The sequence below is a fragment of the Tyto alba genome, unplaced genomic scaffold, assembly GCF_018691265.1.
Source record: "Tyto alba isolate M040663 unplaced genomic scaffold, T.alba_DEE_v4.0 Super-Scaffold_33, whole genome shotgun sequence".
NCBI lineage: Eukaryota > Metazoa > Chordata > Aves > Strigiformes > Tytonidae > Tyto > Tyto alba.
The window spans coordinates 18012744-18038455 of NW_024881308.1; the positions used below are offsets into that span (position 1 = coordinate 18012744).

At 43.0% G+C, this 25712-nt stretch overlaps 2 protein-coding genes across 2 annotated transcripts; one reads left to right on the forward strand and one right to left on the reverse strand.

The window, feature by feature from the left end:
• The first annotated feature begins 25 nt into the window (after window positions 1-25).
• CCNDBP1 (cyclin D1 binding protein 1) lies at window positions 26-8344 on the forward strand. The gene is made up of 11 exons (XM_042801043.1): window positions 26-172; window positions 258-317; window positions 897-976; window positions 1593-1674; window positions 2109-2205; window positions 3333-3406; window positions 3710-3786; window positions 4277-4530; window positions 4917-4977; window positions 6012-6058; window positions 6439-8344. Exons 1-11 carry the CDS (start codon window positions 106-108, stop codon window positions 6545-6547), a joined length of 1008 nt encoding a protein of 335 aa, XP_042656977.1. The 5' UTR covers window positions 26-105; the 3' UTR covers window positions 6548-8344.
• EPB42 (erythrocyte membrane protein band 4.2) lies at window positions 7392-18036 on the reverse strand. The gene is given in 15 exon segments (XM_042800754.1): window positions 7392-7542; window positions 8458-8591; window positions 8924-9075; window positions 9382-9494; window positions 9496-9700; window positions 10514-10763; window positions 11082-11178; window positions 11564-11702; window positions 12082-12259; window positions 12615-12737; window positions 13416-13534; window positions 14112-14342; window positions 15010-15208; window positions 15210-15283; window positions 18024-18036. Coding segments are annotated over 15 exon segments (2178 nt in total).
• Window positions 18037-25712: the final 7676 nt, after the last annotated feature.

Genomic DNA, 25712 nt, shown 5'->3' on the forward strand with positions numbered 1-25712 from the left:
GAGGCGGGGAAGCGTCTGGTCTGCCGTTGCCCGGAACCGGATGGGACGCCCAGTCGCTGGGCAGCCGCGCCGGAGCGGTGCGTGCCGGCGGCGGCTGCCGCAGCCATGGCGGCGCGGGAGCCGCTGCGGGGCCTGCGCGGCGCGCTGCGCGCGGTGCTGGCGCGGATCCGAGGTGGGGGCCGGGGCCGGGGCCGGGCGGGGGCTGGGCGGCGCTGGGCCGGCCGGCCGCTGGCTGAGGTCTCTCTCTGCCTTTACAGAGGGCGAACCGGGCGAGGGCCGCGAGCCGTTCGAGCTGCCGCGCTTCTGGGACGCGCTAGGTAGGGGCGGGGGGGCGCGCCGCCCGCGGGGTGAGCGGCGCTGGGCCGCGCCGTCGGGGCGGGGCCGGGGCGGGCCCGGGCCGCGGGGCGGGGTGCGCGGGGCTGTGGCGAAGGCGGTTGCCCGCGGTGCCTGCGCCTGGCAGGGCTCCAGCACTCGCCCTCCGCTCCAGGGCGTTGGCGCTGGCACAGCAGCGGCCGGGGTCTGGCAGTTATCAAAACTAGGTTTTTGACGGCTTTGGTCTCTGTTGAAGCCTCACAGCGCATCCTGGTGAAGATGTCACGCACCGGGACACAAAATGCGGTTGTTGACATCACCAGCTAAGTAAAAAAAAAAAAAAAAAAAAAACTAGAATAAAAGCAGACATGGGACACATGAAACGCGTACGGCACAGATACACCATAGAATTTTCCTTCTGTATTGGGATTACATTTATGTCGTTGTATTGCTTGGGAGGAAGAAATGGTAATCAAGCAGTAGGGCAAAGTAGCACCAGAGATGTTGCTCATCTAGTTGTTCTGTTTGGGTACATATTACTCGAGTTACTTTCTATTCTTCTGCTCCCATTGAATCCCTTCTAGGTCAAGCGTTCAAAGTAACGTCACAAGAAGCTACAAAGCTGAGTCTGACATTCTCAAGGCCTCCACTGACTTCTGCAGAGGTGAGTGAAAGCCCCCACAGACTGTGAAGTTGCACTGTGTGTGGCAAGTTTCGGGTATCTCTTGGTTCACATGACTAAACCAAAGTCATTTGGTTCGGTGCAAACAAAGGATGTCGGTATGGGCTGTGCGTTGTAGAGTGTATTAATCTAGTTTGAGAATTGCCTAGAGAACTGATTTCTTGAAGTCAGGGAGGTGTACCAAATAGAATTATTCTTACATTCTTTTCTTTAACATCTACAGCTAGTTGCTGATAGAGACAGGATAGAATATGCAATACTTCTGCTGTTAATTGAGAGAAGTTTATTACACCTGTGTTTGGAGGAGAGAAAAAAAAGTCTTCCACTTCAGAATAATGATCGAAGCTACTTCTTCCTCTCTGATGCATGACCACCACACCAGGGTGTATTTTGTTACGAAATCAAGAGGCAGCTTTTGATGTATACAGCTTGTTTACTGTATCTTTTTCTTGTGCTGTATTTGTTTCTCAAGGAAGATGGCCATTACTATGCTTATTTCTTCTCAAAGCATTCTGAATTTAAGCAATTGCTTTTGAGACTTTCTATACGCAGTGCAGCCATTAATTCATGGTTAATCCTTTTGCCTGTCTCTTTTCAGGATTCCCGGAAGCTGTGTGAAGATGTTCAAAATGCCATTCTTGCAGTTGCCACAGTGTACTACTGGCTCCCCAAGGGCCAAGGTAAGATAGTGGCAGCAGGGCAGTCACCACTATGTAAAGAAACCCAGTATTTCATAGCCTAGTATGAGATCTGGCATTTGCAAGAAAGCAAGTTGTCAGTAGCAGGTAGTCCCACTATCAGCTATTCTGTAGACTTTCAGTATATTTATGAGTGGGCTACTTGTGTGTCTACTCCTGCAGATTAACATCTATGAAAGAGTGATAACGTAGGAAGTTGTGTAGTTGATTGAACATTCATACTTATAAAGTGTTGAGATCCTTGTCCAGAGTCCCTTTGGAACTGGGAAACAGGTTGATTCCTTCAAAATACCTGTAACTTCATTTGTACATTGTATCCACACAAATGAAGCAGTCTGTGTGTTCATCTTTGGCAGTTGCTTTCTGTTGGTGCTGACTTTGTGGCAACTTTCTTGCTCTTTTTCAATCTCAACCAGGCACTACTCTTCGGAAGATGGTACGAGATGCTACCACTGAAGTAGTGGAAGGAATGATCCAACTCACAGAAGCAATTCTCAGTGCTCCATTGGAAAGGTAGTAATCTTCCAGAAAAAATAAAGGAAGAAAAAGTTACAAGTATACTTGTTAGGAAGCAGCAAGTGTAGACTACTTCCTAAGGGAAGGGGGGGAGGCAGAAGCAAAGCATTGTTATAAGGCAGGAAGAGGCAGTGGCCTCATCAGCAAAGGTGCTGTCCAGCAGTATCAGAGTGAGCAGAGCAGTGCTGGTGAGGGTAGTGAGGTTCAGTTGAGAGTCCAGATTATCAGACAAGCCCATAGTGGTGAGGTCAAGCTGGAAAGTCAGGCCAGCACGTCAAGATCAGGGTCAGGTCCGGAGAGAGTAACTAGCATCAGACACCATCCAGTGATTGCCCAGCACGTCCATTACGGTGAGTTGGGTTTGAGGTCAAGGTCAAATCAGTGGGTCAGGATCCAGGTCAGAATCAAAGGGGTATGAGACTGGGTGCAGACATAACTGCCACACGACTGTGATGTAGCACAAACAGAATCTCAGGGTAAAATCATCTCCTAGGGTAAGGAAGGGCTGGCCCTCACTTCTAGTTTTCTTCACAATACCTGCTATCAGCAAAGGAGATGACTTTGTACTTAGCCAACTAAACTCTTCAACTGAGACAGCTAAACTCCTAGGAGGGTGGAATACACTCGAGGCCTTGACATTACCCTCTTGTCCCAGTGACTGAGTCAGGTACCTCTGCCTAAGTGGAAAAGAGATTTTTCCTCTTGTCTGTGGAAAGATGCTGGGAGCAGGATTCCCATGAAGGTGCTAGATAGCTAGTTACTGGACCACTATAGGCTGCTTCCTCTCTTTACGGATTACACACCACTGTTCCCTAGGCAGAGGTCAGCAATCTCTAATAGAGACTTCTGATTTGCATATATTCTGAAAGATAAATATTATGTCTGTGGACCTTGAGAGGCGTTTGTAAGAGGTTCCTGCTTCTTGGTCAATGGATAATTAAAATCAGTAGGAGCCAGCACTTCTTGCTTTACACAGACTTGAGATACTACTGACAAGCTGGTTGGTGATATCTTTCCAGCAGTACTTCTACTAGTGTGCATCATCTTTGGTGCAGAAAATAAAAATACAGTCTAGCAGAGTGTTGTTATTGAGTCTAACTCTGGGGTCCTTTGTTTTGTTTCAGCTTGTCTCAGGAACAGCTTATAACAACTGGTAGTGTGTGGGAGGCATGTGAGCAAGTATCCAACCTGCCACGAGGTGAGTATTGTGTATGCAGCATGACAGAACTAGGGTGTGTTTTGGAGTATCAATAGCCCTTTCAGGGGGCATTCTAGCTAGTACAATGAAGGCTCACTCATTCTGCAAAACTTGACTGGTTTTGAAACGTATAAGCTTGGAAGCCAGGCCAGATTCTTTGCATGACAACAGTGCAACTCTGAGCTCTTCGAAAAGTTTAATTCTATAATCTCAAGGTCTCGTGATTGCAAACCTAGATGAATGTTGTTGCAAGCTGATTTTAATCGGTGCGGTGCCATGGTTTTCATCCTTTTCCTTTTGCAGATAACCAGGCAGCAGTTGCATCAGTGCTGGCTGCATGTCTGGGTGTGGTCAAGGATGCTCTGGAGGAGATGGAACGTGTAAGGAAGCCCAATAAGCCTTTAAGGAACCTGCAGTGATTGATTGCAGTTATGGCTCAGTGATGGAAACAGGGATTGTCTTATATACAGGATTTGATTTCAATTTGTTCTGATATGAGTTAATAATTGTATTATGCCTGGATGTTAGTGAGTTTTTAACCAGCCTGGTTTACTTTGTATAAAGTTTCCATAAAGCCATGTCCTGAATTGCGGGGTGGAGGGGGTGGGGCGGCAGGGCAGTTTAGGCTGATGTAAGAATGGCACTATTTTCCAGGATCTTGCTGTTTGCTTTGTTGAATTGGAGCGGGGGATTAGTTTTTCTTAATCCAGCCCTGCTAGGATTATCAGAATCTGGCAATTGAGATGCTGGTTGGAGAGAGATTCCTCTACAATTTATTTATATGATTTCTAGATTATGTTTTTCCTTTCCTCCCGGGTGCTGCTGGAATTGATGTTGGGCTCTGGGTTTTCAGTGCATCTATGTTCTCAGGCTCTGGTGGAAGGGCAAGATCCCTACAGTGACATCATGGAAGATGAAGAACTGGGCTTTCGGGGCAACAGAGATACGTATTGGTCAGAAGCTGACCGGAAGCTGCTTAGCTCCTGCATGGGATTAATGAAGGCTTCTAAAGCTTGCTTGAAGAAGGTCGTGGGTGTAGTGAAGGCTTATGGCAAAGCTGATTCTCCAGAGCAGATTGCTCAGCTAGATGATCTTGCAGACATTGCTAATGAGATCAGTCCAAGGTAAGCAGGTCTCTCTCCATGCCACTTTTTGCTCCAGAGCACTCCCTGTCTTTCTTGAGGTCTAATGAATGGAATAGGAAAACCTTCATGATACTGAAGCTGTGTGCAAGTGGTGGGAAGACTATTATGGCATAGGCTGTTCAAGTTAGGAGAGAAGTATATGTTGCAGCTTGGGGTGGAGCTGTGGTCATGTCTCTTAAGGTGAGTGTAGCACACAGATACGTGAGAAGGCTGTGAGAAGCATCCCATAGGTATGACAGATGTTGTCTCCTTGTCATGCAGTACTGTTCCTGACTTACATTCAGGGTGGATGTAGGCTTTGACCAGGGTTCATGAGCTGTGCTATTAGGACCTTTCTTCCTTTGCTCCCTTCTCTTCTATTCTAGTGTTGATGAGCTGGCACTGAGCATGTATCCACCTATGAACCAGTTGACTGTGCGACTCAATGTAAGTATCTGCAGCCTGCCTGTGGGTCTATTCACTTGTCTGTAGAGTAGGGGAAGAAAGCGAATTGAAGGGATTATGTGACTGCCAGGGAGACGTGGGTGTTAGTGACTGTCTCAGTAACAAGTTCTGAGGGATGAAGAGTCTCCTTTGGTTCTTTCACACTTAGCTTCCTTAAAGTGGAAGTGCATTCCTCATCTTCCCTTCTTCGGGGAAGAGCGTGCATGGCCACTTGAGCTTTGGCTCTGAACTATAATCCATAGACATGTCCGGTGACAGTACCTGAGGAAAGTGAGGTCAAAGGCTGACAATACATTGCATGTCTGCTTTCTTCCTTGGGTAATGTAGACTTGCTAAAGTAGTTACCTAAATTAAAAATGCAAATTAAAAATTCTCACAGTGAGCATGGTTAAGCACTGAAGCAAGCTGCTCAGAAAAGCAGTGGGATCTCCATTTTTAGCAATACTTGAAACTTGACTGGGCAAGGCTCTGAGCAACCTGACTGAACTTTGAGGTGGGCCTTGCTTTGAGCCGGAGGTTATACTAGATGACTTCCAGGGGTCCCTTGCATCATAAATTAAGTACTTATCTTCTCATATCTGAGATTTTTTAGTCTTAATTTTGGTTTCATGCCTTTGGCCAGTGGCTTCATTTTTGGGGGGTAAAAAAGAAATCATTGCTTAATACCAAATTGCATTACAGTCAGTCACTTGTAACTTCATGCGTTAATATCAGTTACTCATTTATAATAGACTTATATTTTTTAAAAAAAACCAACCAACCAAACAAAAAACCATTTTAACATATGCTTCAAAAAACAGCCTGTGTTTCTTTTCACCTGTCCCAGCCAGCAGCAGATCAGGAGATACTCCCAGCACAGCAGTGATAAATAGCTTCCTTCTGCATCAGGATCTGTGGCAGTTCTACTCATTCTTGGCTGGGTTGGGCAATCCTGCACTCCCCTTTCTTTTCCGGTACTGCTGAGCCTCTATTTTTCCATGTTTGGCTCACTTTATTTCCCTTTTGTTTTTTTCTAGGCTGCTAAGTTGGCCTCAGTATTAAAGAAAGTCTTAGAGATTGCAAAGTGAGTATGAGTTACAGCTTTATAAGTGTGTGTTCCCTGCTATGAAGGTTGATGCCTCCTGTCAAAGGAGACTCATTTCTAGACAGTAAATAGTGGCATTTTTCAATAATTATGATGTTACCCAGTCACAAAGGGATGGGAGTGAGAAAAGGATGGTAGGGATGAAAGTGGTTCCCACTGAAGACACACACATATGTGTTAAGATTTGGGACTAGAGACATGGATGTGGTGCTTTTCCTTGTTCAAAGCACTTGGGGGCTACAGCAGTCCTGTTTTAATGCTGTGGTAATTCAGCACTTCACAATACCCATGTGTTGTCTGGATGCATAGATGTAAGACACCCAGGAGGCTTTCCTAATGAATTTCCTCCACTTTTGCAGGACAAGCCATGTATGTCCACCATCAGAGGAAGGCTGGGTGCAGTTTCTAACTGGTGCAGTAGATCACAACATGAACAAAATCAAGAACTTCACACAGGGTCAACTTTAGCTTTTCCATGTCTACATGTGTTGCTGCCACTGGATCTGGCATATGCTTTTCCGGTGAATCTCACTGTTCTCCAGCTACTTGGAGAATGACGAGGACAATGTTTTTAGGAGAGAACTTTACTGCCACTTGGTAAAACTTTCCCAGGAAGTTGCTCTTTGCCATTGCAGAAGGTGTCATTTTGCTTGGATTCCTGGGATGTTGCGCTGCTGCATCTTAATGCTGTGAATGTGCCCCATTCTTCAGTCATGACAACTACTGTGGGGTTCAAACAATAAAATGTTGCTAGATTTGCATGAGTGGCTTTATCTTTTCAGGTGGCAGAGGATATATACAGAAGGAAAGGGTCTTGCTTCTTTTGCAAGCAGCCTTAAAAATATGCAGCACTGCTGCTAATTCCTATCTAACTTTAGAGAAGTGAACTATCTTTTCTATTTCCTCAGAAAACAGTAGAAAACATTATTTACTACTTTGCCAACATCAGTTATCTGTAGGGGGATGTCTCTAGAGAAATGCTACATCTATCATCACTTTAAAGTTCTAGGATATGCTTTTTTGCCGTGGGTAGGGAAAAATGACTAAATGGTGGGTTCAGCACATATGCATGGTGAGGAATGAAGTATCTGCTTGAGCATTTATCCCATCTTTCTCACAGTAAGGTTCAACTTACAAAACTGGAGAGTGGGCGTAGTGGCAGATGGGAGAGTTGAATTTGTACAAATAATCAAAGTCAGGCATGGTTTTAATTATAACTTAATTGAAGTGTTTATGCTTGCCTAAGATCAGGGCACAGATCATGACCACTCATTTTGTAAACAGGACAGCAGGACCTGTTCTAAGTTTGGCATCAGGCAGCTGCAACGTTAATGGTTTCATAGCTCTTCAGGTTCTGGAGTTAAAGGCAAGTAAGATGTTCAGTGATTCTTCTGGGCCCTGCTTGGGTGGGAGTGAATGTGATTTGCAGCTCTTGAATACTTTTAGGTTGCATGGAGCCCAACCTGAAATGTGAGAAGGGATTTTACAGGAAGTGCACCTCTTTGTATTTCTAGTTCCCAGAGCCCACGAGATGCATTTGCTAGAAAGGAGTGTGGTGCCAAAAGAAGCAAAGCAAAAAAAAAAAAAAAAAGTAGAAATAGGATACTAGCTGTTTTCTAAACTACCACAATGGAATTGTGAGGGAGATGTGACGGGAGAGTTGAACTCCTCATGGAGGCATCTAAGGTTACTTTGTCCTAATGCAGCTTCTTGAGATAAATGTGTGTGTGGGTTTCATGTGAAGGAGAGCATGCCTTTTTGGAGGATTCTTGGCTAAGTTAAGTTTGCCTGGTTCTACAGTAGAGAACGGGAAGACACTTAGAATTGTATCTAGGGACTGTCTTTATTGCTGCCAGTGGGTAACGGGTGGAAAGATATGTCACAAACAGTATAGTTTTACCCCACATTTGGATGTTCAAGTGACTAGCTAAAAAGCATTTGATTTCTCAACAGCAAATAATTTATACATTTCATAGTTAATTTCAGTGACCTATAACTGTTGTCTTATTTAATGTGTATTTCTCTCTAAGTCTTATGGTACTTCTCTTGCTACCCTTTTTGTTGACAGGGGGCTTTCCTTCTGCTGTCTAGGCCTTTGAGGTTGAAGCTTTCACAGATGTCGTGCTGGCTTCAACTTACGTATAACACATCTGTTGAAAGTTCGTTTATCTGGCTTCTCTCCTTTTCGGTGTGAAAATCTGTATTATCTGTAAATAAAGGACAGGACGCCTGGGGCTTTCATGCTCTAGCAGTCTCTTCCTGCCATGTTGTTGCCTGCTTATTTTGGGGACAGCCTTTCCCATGCAAGGGTTTTTTCTAGCTTGTATTGTGTCTATTTGTCCATTTACTGTTCTTAGATTGATCAGTTTGCACTTAACGTGTACTTCCTTTGTCTGTAAATGAGCCCTTGCCCTGCAACCACTATCACACACTTCTCCAAGGGTTCGGTGAGAGGGTTCAGAAGGCTGATCTTTGCTGTGCTTGGCTGATACTGTGCCATGTTTTCTGGAAACTATTGAAAGAAGGAAATGAGCTGAAACTAAGAGAAGTAAAGAGATTCTTCTATGATGAAAGGGAGGTAAATGATTTATTTGGTGCCAGAGGTCTCAGCCTGAGCTGACAGTTGCCAGAAGAGGCAAAGTCCAGCTCACTTTTCTTCTCAGCTACAGTCTTCTGCCATAGTTTCCTTCTGCAGCCTCTGATTTCCAACTGGTGAGTGAGTTAGGAGTCACTGGGATTTCCTTATGCTCGCACATAGACAAGGTAGAAGAGGGAGTACTGTATACAACAGTGTGGCACAACTCACCTTTCCCAAACTGATGTCTCAGTGCTTTGGAAGAAGACAGCATGAGGAGAGTCACTCAGCCCAGCAGAACGTTTTTGGTATATGTAGAAGGAGTCCTCATCTCTCAGTATGGCAGTCAGCCTAAGCAGATGGTTCTCTCCCAGCACTTTTCTGTACTGTGAGTAAGGCACAAAGACTTGCGGGTTGTTCGCTGGAATACAAAGTGGTGAAATACAGATGACAGTGCAGATGATAAATACAGTCTGGTCTTAGCCAGCACCTAGGAGTGTTTAGTGCCCAACATTGTACTAAAAGCTGCAGCATTTAAAAGCTTACATGATCCCAACTGGATTTGCAGATTCAAAATCTCCAAGGTGATGCTGCTAAAGTGTTTTATTTCAATCACCTACAATCAACTATTCAGCCAACCCTTTTTAAACTTACGGCTAAGTGCACTTCTCCTGAAGTGAGAGGACTGGTTACACTTTTCTAGCCATGCATCCAGTAGAGTCCTTACCTTCATTGCCTTTGAGGATAAAATGAAACTCTTCCTTCCAAAGTTGGGCAACAGGCACACCATTATAATGTAGAGACTGAGCCCCAACTACCAGGTGAGTAGACTTCTCCATCACTGTGGTTAAACACTGCAGTGGAAAGTGGAACAACTTGTCCCAGTAGCAGAGAACTCTTTGACTGGAGGTGGATGAAGAGGTTAACTGGCTCTTCAAGGGCAGCAGGAATGGAGCTAAACTGTGTTTCGCTGCTGCTGCTGGTTGTCTCAAGTTTCTTTACCTTTCTGTAGGCTTTGTCAAGTACTTGTTTTTCCTGAAGAGAACCTGTCACAAAAAAAGGGTGCACATATTTTAGTATTCTTTCCCGTTTACTAGTGTGAAAGCAGTAAATGCAGAAGGATGGCATTATCCTGGAAGTACTGTAGTTAACTGTTTCAAAGAGCATAGATATCCTGTTGTGCTTCCGGTTGGAGCAGTTTGAGAATTTCAGCTGACAGGGCATTCATTGGATGTCCCTGAAAGATTCTACTTGGAAAGGCCTGTCATAGTTTTTAAAGCACACTGGTGCTAGCAGCTGTCAGAATAAAAGACTGTAGCTGTAGATAGGGCACAGTATTATGTTCTCTTGTGATGGAATGCAGCTAAGGAGACAACATGCCATAGGCTAAGGTGAGATGCTAGGGTTGGGTCAGGGAAACAGCACTCAGTAATAGATTCTGAAAGGGGAGCTACTTTTTGAGGGAGGGATTTAGACAATATCTGGGAGCACAGCAGTACTCTTCAGAGAGCTGGAGTCTGAAATATATCTAATTACGGGGGTAATGGGAGGTGAATGTACAGAGTGTACAGGTAACAGAAATCAAGAAAGAAGGTTTTCCAGGCAAGAAAGTGCCTGGTGAAGAAAGGCCTGGCCTTCTAGAGAGCTGGTTAATGTAATTAAGCAGGATAAAATTTGGGGTATGACCTGTGCTTTGATTCTGTAGACGGCAAGAGTAAGGTGTTCTTGTTACATTCAGGAAGGGGAAGTAGTGAGAAGTGGCTGACCCTAATGCTCTGGTACAGCTCTGCTCTCTAGTCCTTTACTCTTCACTTTTAACAATGGCAGGGAATATGCTCAGCCACTTGCCTACCCTGAACCTTCAGGATACTTGTAGTTGTGTGTGATATCCTCACAGCGTTCACTGCCCATGCTCTTGGTGCTGATGATGTTGCCAGCATACTTTGTGCCACCGAGGGCTGGACTGAGGGTGTCACCTGCTTTTTGTATCCAGAGCTGGCACTTGGTATTGATGGCAGCAAGGAAGTAGCAGACGTCATTATTAAATTATGTGTCCTGTTCCTTGATGGCTTGAACAGGGGATGACCCACAGAAGGATGGACCTGAAGAGAAAATGTGACCCAGTTAAGATTCACGTGCTTTACCAACTAGATCCATGTTTAGTTTAGATCTATATTGGGAGTGGTGAAGTATCTAGTTTAGGAGGACATTAGGGAGCAGTGCTGTGATAGAGCTCTTAGAGCTATGCAAGCTGCACAGAACAAACAGATGAATGATGATTTAGTGCTTAAAATCAACAGGCTCAGTCCCTGTCCTTTTGCATGTTTCCATTGGAAGTTGGGGAAGGGAGGAATATTGAAGTGCTTTATTTGCTTCCTGCACCGCTCTCCCCACCCCCAAGCCCATCTTTGATATTTTAGCTTTGCTTTTTTCCTGGCAGGTGGCATCCAGTGCCTGCCACCTGCTGTATTCTGGTAGCAAGTTGACTCGAGCCATCCAGCATTCATTCCAAATGTGGAAGGTCCTGCAAGAAACAACATCGCATGCTTATATGAAAGGACTGAGCCCTGAGGTACAGTAAAGTTTTAGAAAAACCACAGCCAATTAATGCTCCTTTGAAAGAGCTCGGTGCATGCTGAGGAGAGTAGTGACCATGGTTTCTGACACAAGCAGAGTTTCTTCAACTGGAATGGGCTATCATTCTTCCCTCGTGGGCTCTATTGATAAGGCACTCTTCAGTTTGGGTTGCAGCAGTTTCTCAAGAACAGGTCACGTAGACGGGACTTGGCTGAGCTGTCTCCTATCCACCTCCCTGCAGCTGTTTATCTCTTTCTTTCCTCCCTCTTGATCACTTCCTAGATCCAGGTATTGTCTCAAATCCTTGCTTGGGCCCTGCCATGTTTTCTTACCCGATATGGGCAGTCTTGTCGTGTGTGAGCAGTGTCCCATCTTCATTATAATACTCATCCACACTTGGGCTGCTGTTAGTGTTGTGAGCCCATGTAAAGCCTGTGACCACCCTGGTAGGAATTTCCAGGCACCTCAGAACTGTGCAGAAGAAAGAGCTGTGAATCAGTTGTGCATCCTGCTCTATGGGTGCCTCTGTTGGTAGATGTAGAGCCTTTTTTGGTGCTAGACCTATCAGGAATGGCACCAGGCCTGCTGTTTGGACTTTGCAAGAGGCATTGCCCCTTCAGGAAATTAGCTGTCATGGGTACGGTCAGTGAATGGTGTGTGCTGATACTCTTTTATCTCAAAGCTAGCAATGCTGAATGTTGATGAGGAAACTGAGGATCTGCCTCTCACCTAAACATTAAAGGTTATGTTACTGGGATCTGTGTTAATCACTGATTTAGCCATATGTTAGAGGTTCAGCAGACCAATTAAGGCTTTTCTCAACACAGTAGTCTTTGAACCACCACTGCACCTGAACACATGACTGCAGCAAAGACCCAGCACTGCCTGCAGTGAACAAGCTTGCACTGCAATGCAAGCCTCTGCTGGAGGATGGGGCTGCCTCCCAGACACTTGGAAGGGGATGTCCCATTATAGTATTGACCAGTCCCACATTCTGTCAGGATTCCTCTTAACTCATCGCAGTTCAGCTGCAGGGAAGGAGGAGAAAAAGATGGGTTAAGGAATTTCCGCTCTTTGGTAGGTACACCTCATCCTGTTTGATGAAGCTGGATTTTTTGTGCAAAGCACGAAAGTCATGGCTGAGCAGAACAGGTGCAGCAGTCTCCCCTGCAATTTATTCAATAAATGTACTGTCACTCCTGCAGCACTACTTGTCTGCCACAAGAATATCTGCAAGGGCAGGATGTGTTGGTTGGAACAGCCCTGGGAAGGCTTCCTTTTTGGTCAGTGGGTTGCCATCAACTGGATTGAGAAGATGGCTACGCTTTGCTCTGCATTTGGGTCTTCTCTGCTAGGGTCAGGGCTGCTGTCTGCTCTCCTTACCATGGCAGCAACTGTGCAGCAGATGTAAATAGGGTTCTTGTGCTGGGTGTGATCCTTGTCTCATTGATGGCATTCACCTACATCCGGCAGTGTGAAGCCAATGTCAACAATATCTTCCTAAAACTGAAACAAGAACACAATTTCAGGAAGTTTGGCCTGAACATTTTCTCTCTGGAGTCCCTGCAAGGGTTTGTAACTGCACAATTATTTCTCCCTTCCTGGTAATATTTGGAGGGGCAGCACTACATACTAAAGGCTTTATCGAAGCAAGATGGGAAATGCATTAGCATGATACTGCATCCCCTCATTAAGGGAAACTGATGCTTTTCTGAAGCACTGTCTAGGTTGGCACAGAGGTACTTTTTGTGAGCTGATGGCACTAAAGTGGAATAAAAATCTTGTTCTAATCACTGGCTATGTCAGATAGCCTTGGGAAAATTGGAAGATGTACCTGTCCTCACTTTACCTGTAAAATAGAGACAGTATTACTAAGCTCTGTTAAATGCTTTGTATCTGTTGATGAAAGGAAGGCACTCAAAAGTGCAGATATAGATCAATGCATTTCTTCATAGAGGACAGCCTGAGAAGGTAGCTAAAATTACCTATACTGGGTTATGGGATTTAATACACAGGTCCCTATTCTCTTGCACATCTTGGTTGAAGATGATGAGTGCAGAGAGCAAGTTCGTTCATCACAGCCACAGCATGGAAATGGGTAGCATCCTGTACAAACAGGAGATATGCACACTTCCTCTACTGGTGGCTGTAAAAGCGCACGGACATATTGTACCTCTTGCTTACCTGACTCAAGTCCCAGGGTTGTGCTAGGACTGCATTTTCAGTCCCCGAGTAGATGACACCCTCTTGTTTTAAAATATACTCCTGCCACTGTGCCTCATTAGCCAAGAAAACATCATCGTCTAGACTAGAGGAAAAAAGCATCAGGAAGAAAGCATTCCTGGTCTCAGATGCACTTACATCTCTCTTACATCATCAGACTTTGGCAGTCCCTGGCATTCTGCCCTGGAAAAATAATACAGATTCCGAATCAGACAGGAAAGAATTGCAGTGTCATCTCTGTTTCTTTGTTCAAAAAGTTCCTCCAGACCTAGGCCGTTGCACTAACTAGCTCTTCTACTCTCCTGGCTGTTGACTTCTCTGTTCCTAAGAAAGATACAGTGGCCTTAATCAGACCAGTTATAATCTTGACTCATGTTAGAATCTTTATTATAGGAAACAGTATCAAACATTTTTGCCTTAGCAGGAGGACAGGTGTCTGGCAGTGGAGTTCCCCAGGAACAGAGCAGAAGTGCTGAGGCAGGAAGCTTTGAGCTTTTATTAGTCCCTACCTCCTTCCTAAGGTGCTGTGAGGAGCAGGGCAGGAGTGGCAGGGAGTAGTAGGTGAGTCAGCCTCAGTCTCCATGGAGGCAGAGTGCCAGAACTCAAAAGCTCTTTTTGTGAAGTGACTTATCCCAGCCTGCCTTTCTGACCACGTACCTTGGCATCAGGGATTAAAGAGAAGGGTGAAATTGCCCAGGAGACAGTAAGACTTGGAGGGATGTAAAAGCAGAGTGTACTGGCCAGTGGGAACATTGACAAGTGTGTTCACAGAGGTGGTCCAGAAGCATGGGTCCAGTTCTTCCAGCGCTCTGCTCCACTGCTTCTGGTCTCCCAGGCTGGCAACGGGAAGTTCAGTCTGGGTTCCATCTGCTTTGGATGGATGTGATCCTGCAACCAAAGAGATCTGGTTGTGTGTATTCCAGACATGCATCTTTACTCCATGCAGATTGCAGGGACTCTGTCTATATCTGGAGCCACAGCTCTCCTTTCTTGTGAGAGTCTTAACCCTTTAGCGGCTTGCTTCATGCCTACTGAATCTTCCTAAGGTTAGTACTGCACTTACGCCTCCATGTTTGAAAGTGGGGTGTGTATTTCATAGATTTGTAGAAACCAGGAACAGCCAGAATGGTGCAGATCTGCTGCTCCTGGGATTCAGTATCTTGTAACAAAAGTCACAGCCTAATGCTCAGATTATGGTAAAACACACTGGGGCTGAAGGCTGCTGGCCTTCTCAGGGGTCTCACTAGAAAGCACTGTAACAGAACGCATCTGTAACAGGTTAGCTAACTTTGAACATTCCTAAACCAAAAGCCAGGAGAGAGGAGAGATCCTGTGAGTACTTCCAAATTATAGAGTAGTAAACCTGCATTGGTTATTGTGCTGCAGTGTCTTTTCTAGAAAGAGATCTAGTTTTGACCCTACAGTCCCAGCAGCAGGAGATTCTACCCTGTCTTACGTGAACGGTTCACTGGCCTCACTTCTAAATGTGGGTGCCTCTGTCCGGCTCTGGAGATGGATTTTTCCACCAGCTCTGTTCTTCAGCTGGGTAGAGGACCAGAGCTCTGATAGTTATGGTAATGGTGTTACCCGTCTGCTATGAGGAAGGTCCTCTTTAGCTGCTGCAGGTATTTATGTATTGGGATTGAGAAGCTCACAGTGATTGTGAACGGCTGCCCCTGCCTCACCTTTCAGTGAGTCATAAGCCTTTCAGTGCTGATTTCTTCTGTGTGATGGTTATTGTTCATTGTGATTTTAGAAATCACATTTTTTGATGCTCAGACCTGTAGCGTGAAAAGATATAGAATGAGTTTGAGGATGTGAGATGTTTACTCAAGGGCATCAATGGAACTCAAAGCAGCATCTCTCCATGTGGATACGCAGTTGAAATTGTGCACAGGAGATGAGCTAATTATACCCCGCTTGCAATGTGGGTGCAAGCTCTTCCAGCAGTTACTGCACCATGTATGTCTGATATACACCAAAGACCAAAGGTTGGCTGGCTCAAATGCAGTGTGGCTGTATAGTCCTGGATGTATGCTGGATCACAGTAAATCAAACAGCAGTTGTTTCTTCTTTGCACCATGTTAGCTGTCAATCTCACACCCAGAGCTGCAGGAGACAGAAGAGCTTCTCCTCCTGTGTCCTACACATGCATCATACCCATCATACATGCTTTTGTCCGGCACCAGAAGAGAGAAAAAAAATGTCACAATTTTAAGTACCCAATTTGGAGCTCAGTGGCTATAGTGTGACCATATACTTGCACTTTTCTTCTAGTTTTGGTGGTGTTCTTAATCTTTCCAGACTTATTGCTGAGAAGCAGATAACATCCTGTTTTTTCTCAGACTTGGGATCATCCTGACTTCACTTACCTCTTCAGCTCCCAAGTCATCACTAAGATCCTTGAACCTGTGGGTTGTAACTGCTGCCCCTTACATGACACATCCTGTCACCTACCTCCCCTTTGCTGACTCCGGCTTCTCCCTTTGTTCCAGCCAAAAGAAAAAAAAAAAAAAAATCCACAGAGCATTCCCCTGCTGTCTGAAGCTCCTATGGTAAAGCCACAACTCCTACTCTTTGCAGTTTTCATTGGTCTGCACTTTCCTTATGTCTAACTTGCCTTGTCCTCTGCACTGATACCTTCTTCCATTGCTGTTGTCCATTTTGTGTTTGTTGTGGGAGTCCCACTGGATTGTGTGCTTCATTTCCTTTTTCCTATATGAATTTTGTCATGCCTTGTTTGCAGTGAATGACTCCGGTCTGGCTTTCAACTCCCTTTGCAACTGTCTCAGTTCGTAGCCCTGCACCAGTTTAAGCTTTACCAGCTCTGACCTTGTATATTTTCTTCTGTGATTAAGATGTTTGTATACTGATGAGTCATATGCAGTCTGGCTTCCTCTCCTTCACATGACTTTTAATGGATCTTATTGTCACTTTCTTCAAGGTTGCTTGGAATCTGGGCCCTCTTATTGCTCAAGTGGCTAAAACACTTCGTCATCTATCTGCTTCAGTTTTATAGTCTGGCTTACCTTCCCCCACCCCCTGCACCCTTTTCCCTATGTTAAGGATAAGTCTCTTGCCTTTTCTGCCAAACTCTCATGTCTGCCCGAGCTGCCTCTTACTGTTTCTCTCAACCTCCCCTTAGGCAGTGATACCAGCTTTTGTTTTCTGTCCCTTTTCGTGCAGTCCTCCGTGCAAATTGATCAACCTTAGCCTTTAGAGCACTTTCTTGGCTCCTGCCCTGTAAGAAGTTCACCTCTTCTACAAGCCTTATGAACATCGTCTTGGAGCAGGGACAGTTGTTTTTCCTGACAGACAACTGTGAAATGCTTGGGACTAACCAAAGTGATTTTTGCTTACCTTGGCCCACATCTAGTTCCCTGTGCCATGAAAGTCTTCAGCTCCTGCTTGCTCTGATGGACAACGGCTCCTTCCTTCAGCTTGCTTTAAAAATTATCCAGTTGCAAAGTCGTTTGTTCGATTTCTTTATACAGGGTGGGACATGATATTGCCACCTCTCCTTCAGCTTATCTTGCTGGCCTGCTGTGCGGAAGTTGAGGACTCTCTTATCTCTCAGACCGCACTAAAAAAACTACAGAAAGGGTGACTTTTCCTGCCTATAGGTGAAGTTAAATTCCACAGTGGGATGTGAAGCCTTTAAAGACAGACAGTGACAATTTCTTCAAAGAGCTGAGACCCCAGAGTAGGAAATGCAAATCTTAACTTGGCTCTAAACAATGCACAGAATGCATTTCAAGTGTGCATGTTGAACTGATGTTCTCCAACACTGACCCTAAGCTACTTAGATCCTAAACCCTTCAAGGAACTAAAAACAAAGTCAGTACATCCAAAATAATGAAACCACTTCAAAATGAGGAAACTTGTTAAAAGCAACATCTAAAAACATAGAATATCTGTAGCATAATGCAGACAAATTAAAAATATCACACTGGAGACTTGGACTTTAAGAAATACATTCTTAAAGTTGCCATAATATAAAAGGAAGATCACTGCGTTAATAAATAATTGGTCAAAAGACAGGAAATAAGAGCAGAAATAAGCAGTTTTCACTGTGGAGTGGGTCACCAGTAGTTTTGCAGAAATCTATGATCTTCTACAAGTTCATGAATAATGTGAGAAGCCGATAAAAAGACATGAGGTGGAAAATCTTGCTCGGTTATTCTGAGTAGTAAAGATGAGGGAGGCACCTTTGGAAAAGTTGTAGAGGATTCTGAACATACTGAATGACTAGGCCATAAAACAGCAAGTAGAGATCAGCCTAGGCACATATGCAATAGGAAAAAGGGACCCATATCTTACATGAGCAGCGATGCATTCAGAGGTAGTTGTAGTCATTCCAGAATGAGATTTGGATTTATACTAGATAACTGCTGCACAATATGGTCCAGTGAGCTCAATGTTTTTCTTAGTATTGCATATTAAACTTTACGATTGCTTGCTTATATGCATCGTCTAAACTAAATACAAACTGTCTTAGTTTTAGTAGTTTACAGCATAGCCTTAATTGTATAGATTCACTTTCACAGAATTGTTGAAGTTGGAACAGACCTCTGGAGGTCATCTCGTCCATCCCCCCTGCTCAAGCTGGGCCACCTAGAGCTGGTTGCCCAGGACCATGTCCAGATAGCTTTTGAATATCTCCAGGGATGGAGAGCACAACCTCTCTGGGCAACCCGTGCCAGTGCTCAGTCACCCTCACACTGAAGAAGTGTTTCCTGGTGTTCAGGAGGAACCTCCTGTGTTCCTCTTTGTGCCCATTGCCTCTGGTGCTGTCACTGAGCACTGCTGAAACGAGCCTGGTTTCATCCTCTTTTTCATCCTCCCTTCAGGTATTTATATACGTTGTCAAATTCCCCCTCTCCCTGAGCCTTCTCCAGGCTGAACAGTCCCAGCTCTGCCAGCCTTTCCTCGTATGTGAGGTGCTCCAGTCCCTTCAACATCTTTGCGGTCCCTTTGCTGGACTCTCTCCAATATGTCCATATCTCTCTTGTACTGATGAGCCCAGCAGTGGACACAGTACTGCAGGTGTGGCGTCACCAGTGCTGAATAAAGGAGAAGGATCACCTCCCTCGACATACCGGCAGTACTTTACCTAATGCACCCTGAGATATCATCAGCCTTCTTTGCAGCAAGGGCACATTGCTATGCCCTATGTAAGGTTTAAGTGCTTTGACTTTAATTAGGAAGTGTGGAGGTCACCAGATTTGCAGAAATTGGGAAACACTAAATATAAGCACACTGGTGAGATCTTCCAGAAAATTACATGAGTTTATTGTCAACATATATTTTTCAAGGTCAACTATGTGTGATTTTAGTATGTGTCTTAAACTTGTTTTTTATAAAAAGAGCTAAACGCAGTATATAATGACTTATTCGTGCTCTTTAAGTATATGCAAATTCTAAGTCAATTGATTGTGCTCAAACCTCTGACTTTCTTTGCATGATCAGTGTTTTTAAATGCACCTTTGCAGTATATGTGTTTATGAACATCTAAATCAGAGAGTGGTTTAGATACAAGCAAGTATTTATCTCGTCACCACTGCCTTGTAATGGCTGTGTATAGACATACTACCATCTCTTGGTCAAATTGGCAACTGCAAGATGCACTTGTGAACAGAGAACTACTTACTGTTCTTTTGTAACTTTCATTACACCGAAATGGCCTAAAGAGGCCCACTGAAAAGGTTAACACACAAAAGAGACTTTCACATGCAGCGCTCAGGTGCTTGTACTGTCATTCCATCTGGTGAGAATTTGCAATCCTAAATTAGATACCTGGGGGGTTCCATCCAAGATCTGAGAGAAAAAAATTGGAATTGGCTGCTACAGAAGTTAAACCATTCATCAAAACTGCTGAGTTTTCCTACCTGTGAATCACCTTTCTTTATGTCTGGAACATGGGTTTCTCACATGTTGGTTTTCTTTCCATTGTCAATTGTTTCATCTTAGTTTAAATGACATTCACGTCTGATTCAGCACTTCTGTTTGGTACAGGCAAACCCAAACCAGTGTCTGCAGTACTGATGGTACTAAAATGGTGCAGCAATTTCTGTATATTTCAATTGTAACTGCACTGTCAAAAAAGTTGAGTTTGGATTGGTTCAGCTATTTTGCTGTATGCAACCAGCAATTTGCATGTCTCTGTGCAGGCAGTCTGAACTTCTAGACATGTTGATAGGTATTTGCAAAGTGTACATCCACATATTTGTGGTTCTTATATGTCTTGGTTTGCCAACTAGGCCCAAACCACGACATTATATTTTGGTGGTCCAAAGGGTCTTACACTAACACTTTGGAGTAGTATTTCTTCTGTGCACTCAGCATAACCGTATTTGGAGTTGTGCACAAAGGTTCTTTTCTCTTGCTGGTTGCCTAGCTTTAGTATAACACTGTCTGTTGATAGTGATATGTTCTGTGTCAGGAAGTGGACAAATGGACAATCCTTCAGATACAATGTCAGGCAGCTCTATCATAGGGGTCCTCCAAAGGTACTACGCTAAGATCCTTCAGCAAAGAAGAACAGACACTTCAGAAAAAATAGTATTTTTTTAGTCTGAACCGTAAAGGGAAAATTCAGTAACCTGTTGACTGACTTTGTCTTGCAGGTTTGTTTTAAGGGTGATTCTTTCATATGCTTTCCACATAGCTGTTACTTTTCAACAGGAACAACTCATCTTTGCTTCGAGGAAAGCATTCATTATGGCATTCTTTTGAAAAGACTGGGTTTGGTTCTTCCCTGCAAAATATACTTCTTCTGTAAGTCCTTCTCACTGATCTTTCCAGTCACAAAGTCAAACTGATACCAGGTTTATTTTTCAGGCTTCCTATTATTATTCAAGAAGTTGAAGCGTGTGAGCTCAAGCTGTACTTTATTGTAATATGTATTCCAGTCTGTTGTCCTATACAGTTGCTAGCTGTGAACATAATTTGCTCAATGCATTTAACGCACATTAATCATGCTTCTGATATGTACCATTGTTTGTAAAACTACAGTTGTAATAGACCAGTATTCTGCTTATGCTGATTTCAATCTCTGAACTTGAGGCTGCAATATTGTTAACATCAGTGTTAGAATGTGTAACCTCGTGTGCACAAGATCCATGAAATCAACAAAGTGATTTCATTGTAAGCATTCAGTAATAATTAACATTCACTCACTCACAACCACATCCAAACCCATATTTGTCTCTAAAATGCAACAAAAGCATAAGCATGTACAACTTGCTAGACTGGATCAGAATGGAGGTTCATCCAGTCTAATCTGGTCTCTCACAGTACACAATGCCAGGTGCCTCAGAAGAATGTGCATGAGCTTCACTCCAGCAAGTGAGGCATCATCTTGTAGGGGATGATTTTCAAGACTAAGTATGTCATGATGTGCAAGATTTAATATCGCTCTGAGAGTTCTTCTTAATGATAAATGTTCTTTGTAGTAGTTCCCTCCTGCCTACTTTGCAGTCTAACATGTCATTAGTGGGAATCATAGAAACACAAGGTGCTGTAATCTCAATTGAGCTGTCTGTTTATGCTGATGTCTCCTTCTGCACTTGATGCGGCTGATGTAATGCTCTGCGTGATGGCTGACTAAAAATTGCTTTCCTTCTGTACATTTACTAAGCTGAATTTCACTGATTGTTATGTTGTCATCTATCTTGCCTTGTTTGGGACCCTCTGAAGTTCCTCATTGCTTTTTAGTCCTTAGTAATTTAATTTGCTTTATGTCATGAGCAGATTTTGTACCCTTTTTGCACTCACTTCTTGTATTTCTGCTTCTGAAAAACTTCATCCAGGTCTAGGCAAGTGTTGCCACTGTTCTGTATCCACTACATCCCTGACGCACTCAGAGAAATCTAAAGGAAAAGTGACCCATAGGATCCTTGAAAGTATCCATCCTGCCTGGATATTACTGTGTTATTATCTTTATAGTGCTTGGGGATTCTTGTTTTACAGGTTGAAACATAAATCCATAAAAATCTTTATCATTTTTATTCCCTATAAAAACAAAAGCTTAAAATGTTACATGAGCATCTTTAATAGCTGGGTCTCTTTCCAAATGTTAGTGATCAAAAAATACATACATCTAAGTTTCCCGTTTATTGTGTCTACATTTCTAGCTTTGACACGGCACATCTATGAATTAGAGGTGAATTTTCCTTTTTGGTGGAATTTCTTGTTTCTTTAGAGCAACGAGAAATGCTTACATAGTGCCTTTTGTTTTGTCTTTTATAGTGAGCAGTAACCTCCACATTCAGTACGCAAGAGTGATAGATACCAAGTAGTAAAGCAGGGCAGCTTCAGTGACAGAACCAATTGATTTGAAACTACCAACTTTGGCTATTCCTGTTTGTTTTGGTTTGGTTTTAAGCTGTAAAAGGGTAGTAATTTAATTGACTGCCTTAATCAAGGCTCTAGAAACTTAGATCAGGAGAACCTAATGGTGGGGAGAAATGTTCACCATGCTGGAGACTGATTCTAGTATGAATGTGTCATAACAGTTAGTGCTCACTTGATTTTTTTTCTAGTGGTCAGAATGGAATGAGGGCTGGGTCAGCCTCTTGGGCATGCTCAGATTTAAACTGCATATTTATGAAGAAAAATACTGATAATTAGCCATATTTTACTCCACCAACTCCCACTGACTTCTGGGTAAGGGCTGTGTAAAGATTGTAGGTTTGGCAAAAGCTATTTAAATCCTTCCTTGCGCACTTACACCTTTTCCTCTGTAATAATCATTAGTTTAATTGAGCAGTTGTCTTATGTGTGATGCAGGAAGAATGTGTATTTCTTGTATATGGCACTGTCCAGATCTCCATTTTAACACTGAAACTGAACTGGATGTGATTGCTGAGGGCAGTTAATAATGGTGCCACCCTGAAAACCCAGCAACCCCCTGGTGTTGCAAAGCTTGGAACTTGGCACAAGCTTTAGGGATGATTTTCCTTTGAACATCAGGCTTCCTTTACAAATAATTAATTAGGATGAGATCATTCCAAGCTCGTGTGACAAACACTGTCTGAAATAATTTCCTGGATGGTATTTAAGAAGAAATACTGAAGGAATTTGAATGGCTTGGCTGTACTGTGCTAAATGTAATGACAGTTCGCATTCTTGCAAGATTTAATGAGATTTTGTGAAATACCATCACTACCTCAAGGCCTTTTCTGAGGCTAGTGGAGGATTGTATACCCCGACTTTCCAAGATCCTGCAAGACTTAATTGATGGGTGCAAAGCTACCTATTCCCCTCTCCTTTGCCTGGAGAAATCTGAATTCCTGTGTGTGTGTGTCCCCTTTTCAATTTTCATTCTAGTCTCTCTGGGTTGACTAGATTTGATGAGCTTCCGCATCCCTTGTAAATATATGTGTGGGTGGCAAAATATTGTAATTGATGTAATAAAATAGGAGTTTACATGTTTTGAAGATTTTTTCTGGCTTTAAATCAAAGAGATTTAAATGAGACCTCAGTTTAATCTGTGTCACTGAGCCAGTTTGTGTCCGTGAAACATTCTTCCTGGGAGAAGTTGGGACTGCACTGCTGGACAGTACTAGGCATTGTCAGGAGGAAAAGGTCAAGTTGTCTCGTAGGAACAGTCAGGTCTTTGCTATTTTGGATTGTTAACTCTGCAATGAATAAATTGACACAGTTCTGGGATTTAGATATGGGTGGCATAATGCTTTCGTCATGGAGGATGATGATCTACTTTAAGCAGCTTTGTGGAATGAGGATGTGTGACTGTGAATTTTCATACATCTTTCTGATTATATTGTCCTGAGCCATTTCTTCCCATCCTGTGCTTTCTGGGTACTTCTGGAAGTATTGCAAAGTATTTGCCTTTGCAAACAGAAAAATCAGTCTTTTTTTTTTTTTTTTTCCTGTTTGCTTTATGATACCTGCATGAAAGGAAACAGGTGAGACTTCCTCTGACATAAGTTAGGAGGGTAGATACGATGGTTTTGTAAGATACACATAAAGGGCTGGGTGAAGTGTGTGGCAGCAGGTGTGGGCAAATAACAACCTTGAAGGTAGTGCGAGTGCAAAACAAAAATACATGTCACATGCTGCTTGTTCTCAACCGGTCCGAGGACGAGTTTGGACTATTCTCATAGTGGTACAGTGAGATGTTTCTGACCTGGCACAAAGTAGAAACACACAACCTTTCCCCCAGCCCCTGCTCCAATTTTATCAAAATGCTTAATGCCAAACTAATTAGGACCAATGCATTGACTGCCTGTGTTAGTTATGGCTTCTGATCGCTACAACTGCCTATTAGTTCTAGAATAGATTCAGACTAGTAGGGGATGAGATTGCAAAGCCAGAGAGCACTGTAAAGTGGGTCCCCACAGACGTTAATTTTCTCTTTGGGAAATTGCTTGTGTTTATGCTTAGCAAAGCTTTTGTAAAGACTCCAAGGCAATTGCTGCAGTTCCTTATGAAGAGGTTCCGGTTTGGGGTCTTTTGCTGTGGGCCGGTATGGTAGCTCAGTCAGTTTTTCCTGCAATAAATCTTTCAAATTGGCACCTTTGTCTTGTCTGTCATTTGTATTTAAAATGCAGTGAAACAGCAGTCAGCCTCAGCGTTAGATGTAAGTCCTGAAAGTTTTTAGCAGTGCTTAAGTTAGAAAAGTTATAATAGAAAGTATTTAGGTAATTTCTACAAACAAAACAGTATTCGTATCAGTTTTGGCTTTATGTGAAACTGCTTCTGGAGCTACTTTGCGAAACTGTGAACCTATGTTGGCAGAGTATTGAGAAATTTCCTTATTCATTATATCAGCTGCATTTTTTTCTCTTCATCACTAATGAGAACAGGAACCAATTTTTCATCTCCTATAAACTCTTTTTTAAATTAACTTTTTTCTTCTGTTTTTTGTTTGTTTGTTTGTTGTTGTTGTTGTTTTTTTTTTTGTTTTTTTTTTTTTTCCTGAGTTCTTGGTAGATATTCTGGCATTTCTGGCTCCACCACTGCATAGGGCCAGTTGCAGTTATGTTCTCTTAAACTCACAGAAACCAAATGCGTTTTGTTTAGATGAAAACGGAATGATTTACCGAGTTCAGTGTTCTCTTTTCCTGTGAATCCTTAACATTTCTCATGTCCTAAAGATCTAACCGCCTGTAAAACTAAAAGTTTCTCTTTTCCTTTTAGTCACATTAAAAAGAGTGTACTGGGACAAAGACTTTTCCCTACCACATCTTTTAAAAGAATGCTGTGTATATCTGTTCAACTACATAAATAATATATCTCTAAAGATTATGTTGTCTTAGATGAAACTAGGAATGATGCTTTTGCATATTGATAGAAGAAATTTATTTTAGCAAATGGAGGTTTAAGACTTGGATAAAACATTGTGCTCCTGGAAGGGAGGAGATTTTATTTGTGCACCTGCACTCCTGAATACACTGGCTGTGGCATCTCTATTTCCTTAAAATTTTTTGTGACTTGCATCAGAATTTCTGTGTATTCCTGCCTCTATGCGTTTGTCATACGTGAATGCAGTGTTATCCAACAAGAAATTTCATGGAAGCCGCTGTTAAAGTGTCAATTGGTTCACATACAATGTTACATTAAAATGTCAAGTTTATTATCCAGAAGCTTCTTTGGGAGAGGGTGATTGTAGAGGTGTAGCCAGCTGAACAAGATTTGGAGTTGAACCCATAGTATAGGGGCTATAAGACATCTCTTAAAGTATGTTTTCCTTGTTAAATACCTTTTCCCCCCCATCTCAAGGGACAAATGCTTTTCTTTTTTTTCCTGGTAGAGCCAACTAAAGTAAGTGATAATTGAGGCTCTATGAGGAGGTGAGTTTGTAAGATGTGTATACATGAAAATTTTCATAGTGCTTAACTATAGTGTAGCAGTGATAGAAATGCAGTGTGTTTTGGTCTCAGGTTGACTGTGGTAACGATTTATCCTTTTATCTTTGGAGAAGTTTCATTCATTCATTTAGTTGTCCAGAAAGATCTCTGGACATTTTGAGACAGTGGTGCATGTGTGGGGAGCTGTGTGTGTAAAGAAATGTGTTTTAGTCCAGGTGGCGGATCACCTATTTACTGTTTAATGATGTTCTGCTTCATTCTTATTTTCAAGAACAGCTATTCCAGTCTGTTATTATTTTAGATGCTCTAGTGTTTGCCACTCCTTAGTCAAGGACATGTTTTTTTTATCTGCTTTTGTACTGTTACTCCCAGTTATTTCTTTGCCAAATACTTCGCGATTTATAATATATCATATGATTAAATA

Coding starts and splice junctions, on each gene's coding strand:
- CCNDBP1 (XM_042801043.1), top strand. CDS start 106: ATGGCGGCGCGGGAGCCGCTGCGGGGCCTGCGCGGCGCGCTGCGCGCG. Junction 173..257: donor GGTGCTGGCGCGGATCCGAG/GTGGGGGCCGGG, acceptor CTGCCTTTACAG/AGGGCGAACCGGGCGAGGGC. Junction 2,206..3,332: donor CTCAGTGCTCCATTGGAAAG/GTAGTAATCTTC, acceptor GTTTTGTTTCAG/CTTGTCTCAGGAACAGCTTA.